This window comes from Sprattus sprattus (assembly GCF_963457725.1).
Source record: "Sprattus sprattus genome assembly, chromosome: 16".
In the NCBI taxonomy this organism is placed as follows: domain Eukaryota; kingdom Metazoa; phylum Chordata; class Actinopteri; order Clupeiformes; family Clupeidae; genus Sprattus; species Sprattus sprattus.
Genome location: NC_137914.1, coordinates 112501 through 117500, shown reverse-complemented (window position 1 = coordinate 117500; position 5000 = coordinate 112501). Strand labels below are relative to the sequence as shown.

The 5000-nt window shown below is 46.1% G+C and overlaps 1 protein-coding gene across 1 annotated transcript in view; it reads left to right on the top strand.

Moving 5' to 3' along the window:
- The first annotated feature begins 913 nt into the window (after nucleotides 1-913).
- Nucleotides 914-5000, top strand: part of serac1 (serine active site containing 1) — a 21886-nt gene continuing 17799 nt past the window's right edge. Inside the window, exons 1-4 of the mRNA XM_080853492.1 lie at nucleotides 914-1016; nucleotides 1888-1978; nucleotides 3168-3204; nucleotides 3657-3799. Coding sequence (XP_080709618.1) covers nucleotides 1888-1978; nucleotides 3168-3204; nucleotides 3657-3799 — 271 coding nt within the window. The 5' untranslated portion in view covers nucleotides 914-1016. The remainder of the gene's footprint in view (nucleotides 1017-1887; nucleotides 1979-3167; nucleotides 3205-3656; nucleotides 3800-5000) is intronic.

Genomic DNA, 5000 nt, shown 5'->3' with positions numbered 1-5000 from the left:
GCAAAATGTCATATTTATTTCATGGAACACTTTCAATTCAATAACAAACCAATTATGTAATGCTAATCATCTGTAATGAGGGTTAGTAAATATACTGTATAGTGTTTTAAAGCTTTTCAATTCAAAGTGAAAGAATATAGTTCAGCTGTAATGGTCTTGTTGTACTTGTTCCCTTAATTTGTTTTGCTTTGATTTTTAGAAAGTTACCGAGTTACACTGTATAATGTAAAAACTCCATTATTGTAACTGAAAAATATGTCTGAGGATTTGCACGGTGTCTGAGCCACCTATCTAATGTTAGCATGCTACTAGCTGTTAGCAATTCCTACGTGGTTCTTGGGTTCGAAAAGTTTGCACCGCATTCTCCATGATCCTTTTTGCTCCCGACGATTTCGAACAATTCTTTGAGGTAGGGCCAGGGATGTGGACGGTTTTGCTGTTCTCCATCGCCACTACTGTCTAGCGTCTTCAGACCCTTCAGACATCTCGCCAGAGATGCCATCTCTCTCTAACACTGCCATTGACGCGCATCGTATCATTTGTTCGCCTCCGTTGTCTTGTTTTGCGTCATGCGTAAAGAAGATGGATAGCCCTAACCAATGAGTGTTATGGGTTTCTATGCTTCATCCTCGCTCAAAATCAGTATCTGGATGGCGCCATTGAACTGTATTGAACACAAAATCAGTAAGAGTTAAATCTAACTTGAACACAAAAGCAGTAAGAGTTAAATCTTACTTGAACACAAAAGCAGTAAGAGTTAAATCTTACTTGAACACAAAAGCAGTAGCTAGGAGTTAAATCTAACTTGACACGAAAATTGTCAGTGCCAGTAAGTTATAAGAGCGACACTTTTTAATGGTCCAAATACTACAGGCTTTACGGTAAAAGTGACGTGTGTTTTGTGAGACGGAGTGTTTATTTCTGCCATGCAGAGCGCGGCGAGCAGAAGGGAGATAGATGGCGGAAATCTTCTATTTCTTTCAGAATAAAGTCGTTTAGAAGCCCACCGGAGGAAGGTAAAGACCTCACGCACGCCACGCCACGACTGACACACACACACACACACACACACCGCTCTGACCCCGTGTCAGGAGCTTCTGCTCAGCGCCGGCAGTGGAGTCGTAAAGGGCTCTGACAGGCTGAGTGCCGCCGAGTCTCCTGTCTAACGTTAACAGTTATTCTGACAATGTCATCTACTGTCGGCCTACTTAGTGAGCAGATTGTCATTTGTCTTTCATGCATTTGGTAATAATTTCAAGTCCAGATGCTAGTGAGCTAACATATAAAGTTACCAAGCGCGTTATATAGCATTAAGCATAGCTTCACATTAGCTGTCCCTATAGTAACAACAGAACAACCTGTACGTTTGGCTACATTGGAACGTGACAGTTCATAGGTCATTCAAATGTCAGAGTGAAATGGCCGATAATACTGAATTACTTTACTCATAAGTGCTCTATATTAATGGTGCCTGTGTTGTCCTCACTGCAGTGTAGCAACTATAGCTATACAACCAGCTAAACTCTGATGCAAAAGAACGTCTAGTTGCTGTTTACTGTGGCTTCCAACAGAATATGACAGAGTGAAAACTGTAATAAAGGAACAAAGTTGACTATTTAAGCATACATTTCATAATGAAATATACCTGTAAATGTATGTAAATAAACGTTGTAACTATGTGTAGCCTTTCCTTTTTAAACAGTATTTTAACATAAACTTATTAACATAACAATGAATTTGTACTTACGACATTGCCTGTAGTGCTAACCATTGATGGGTTTTACCTGTAGGAGTCAGTTAACTTCCCACTCTACAGGAAAATGGCCTTTTCTAACCAAATTTTAAAAATATATTAACGGTACCTATTCTAATGGGTTGTGTTTGAAGATGTCGGTCGCAGCCTTGAGGATGATCCGTTGCAGGAGGCTGAGCACCTCCGCTCCAGGAGTGAAGAGAGCGGTTCCCTGGAAGACTCTCAGTAAGTTTATAAAACGGCACACACACACACACACACACGGTCACAAACACACGGTCACACACACACGGTCACACACACACGCTCACAGGAAGGCTCTCAGTAAGTGTATTAAACTGAGCCTCATACATCGATATGAAGGATGCAGTTTCAATTCACCAAATATAAATGCCTGTGGTATTCTTAAGAAGCAGTAAAAAGATAATACTGATTCTCCAGAGCAGTCAGTTGATCTCAAAGTCGTCAGTTGATCTTCAGCCAGTTAATCTCAGAGCAGTCAGTTAATCTCAGAGCAGTCAGTTGATCTCAGAGCCGTCAGTCAGTTGATCTCAGAGCAGAGCAGTCAGTTGATCTCAGAGCAGAGCAGTCAGTTGATCTCAGAGCAGTCAGTTGATCTTCAGAGCAGAGTCGTCAGTTGATCTCAGAGCCGTCAGTTGATCTCAGAGCAGAGCAGTCAGTTGATCTCAGAGCAGAGCAGTCAGTTGATCTCAGGGCCGTCAGTTGATCTCAGAGCAGTCAGTTGATCTCAGAGCAGCCAGTTGATCTCAGAGCAGTCAGTTGATCTCAGAGCAGAGCAGTCAGTTGATCTCAGAGCAGCCAGTTGATCTCAGGGCAGTCAGTTGATCTCAGAGCAGAGCAGTCAGTTGATCTCAGAGCAGCCAGTTGATCTCAGAGCAGAGCAGTCAGTTGATCTCAGAGCAGCCAGTTGATCTCAGAGCAGTCAGTTGATCTCAGAGCAGAGCAGTCAGTTGATCTCAGAGCAGTCAGTTGATCTCAGAGCAGAGCAGCCAGTTGATCTCAGAGCAGTTGATCTTGTCAGGTGTTGCAATGCGTTAGTTTATGGTTTATTTTCTATAGCGAAGGCTTCAAAGTCCACTGCACACCTGTAACCCTCAGGCCCTGATGGGGGTGTGTGTGTGTGTGTGTGTGTGTGTGTGTGTGTGTGTGTGTGTGTGTGTGTGTGTGTGTTTGTGTGTGTGTGTTCCATTGAGTGTAATAGACCACCATCTTGCTTCTCTTTCTGTACCAGGAAGGTGTGTGAGAGAGAGAGTGTGTGTGCGTTTGCGTGTGCGTGTGCGGTGTGTTTGTGTGTGTGTGTGTGTGTGTGTGTGTGTGTGTGTGTGTGTGTGTGTGTGTGTGTGTGTGTGTTCCATTGAGTGTAATATACCACCCTCCTCTCTTTCTCTACCAGGAAGGATCGCAAAGGTCACTGGAGCTGTTGTCTTTGGGTAAGTGACCACACACACACATAAACACACACTCTCACACTCTCACACACTCTCACACACTCAACACACACACAACACACGTACACTCACACACACACACACACTCACTCTCACACACACAACACACAACACTTACTCTCTCACACACAACACTCTCACACACACTCACTCTCACACACACACTCACTCTCACACACACACAACACACACACACACACACACACACTCACTCTCACAACACACACACTCACTCTCACACACACAACACAGGTACACTCACACACACACACACTCACTCACTCTCACACACACAACACACACATACTCACTCTCACACACACAACACACAACACTTACTCTCTCACACACACACACACACACACTCACTCTACCCCTAACCCTAACCCTCACCCTCACCCTACCAGCCTCCTCTCATGCCTCTGTTTCCACAGGGGTTGCATTTTGATCAACTATGAGGTCACCTCCCTGAACAAAGCCGTCACCATGGATACTCAAGCCATCCTTCAGGAGAAGCACAAATCCTACATCTATCTCAACTCCACAGCCTCGGCCGAGCAGGAGACCATCGCCACGGGTACAGTAACCATAGAGACCAGTGCCATGGGAACAGTAGCCATAGAGACCATCACCAAGGGTACAGTAGCCATAGAGACCATCACCACAGGTACAGTAGCCATAGAGACCTTCACCATGGGTACAGTAGCCATAGAGACCATCGCCATGGGTACAGTAGCCATAGAGACCATCACTTCGGGTACAGTAACCATAGAGACCATCGCCGTAGAGACCATCGCCATAGAGACCATCACCACAGGTACAGTAGTCATAGAGACCATCGCCATGGGTACAGTAGCCATAGAGACCATCACCATGGGTACCGCAGCCATAGAGACCATCACCACAGGTACAGTAGCCATAGAGACCATCACCATAGAGACCAGCACCATGGGTACAGTAGCCATAGAGACCATCACCACAGGTTCAGTAGCCATAGAGACCATCACCATAGAGACCAGCGCCATGGGTACAGTAGCCATAGAGACCATCGCCATGGGTAGAGTAGCCATAGAGACCATCGCCATAGAGACCATTGCCATGAGTACAGTAGCCATAGAGACCATTGCCATGGGTACAGTAGCCATAGAGACCATCGCCATAGAGACCATCGCCATGTGTACAGTAGTCATATAGACCATCGCCACGGGTACAGTAGCCGTAGAGACCATCGCCATGGGTACAGTAGCCATAGAGACCATCACCACAGGTACAGTAGCCATAGAGACCATCGCCATGGGTACAGTAGCCATAGAGACCATCACCACGGGTACAGTAGCCATAGAGACCATCACCACAGGTACAGTAGCCATAGAGACCATCGCCATGGGTACAGTAGCCATAGAGACCATCACTTCGGGTACAGTAACCATAGAGACCATCGCCGTAGAGACCATCGCCATAGAGACCATCACCACAGGTACAGTAGTCATAGAGACCATCGCCATGGGTACAGTAGCCATAGAGACCATCACCATAGAGACCAGCGCCATGGGTACAGTAGCCATAGAGACCAGGCCATGGGTACAGTAGCCATAGAGACCATCACCACAGGTTCAGTAGCCATAGAGACCATCACCATAGGGACCAGCGCCATGGGTACAGTAGCCATAGAGACCATCGCCATGGGTACAGTAGCAATAGAGACCATCGCCATAGAGACCGTTGCCATGGGTACAGTAGCCATAGAGACCAGCGCCATGGGTACAGTAGCCATAGAG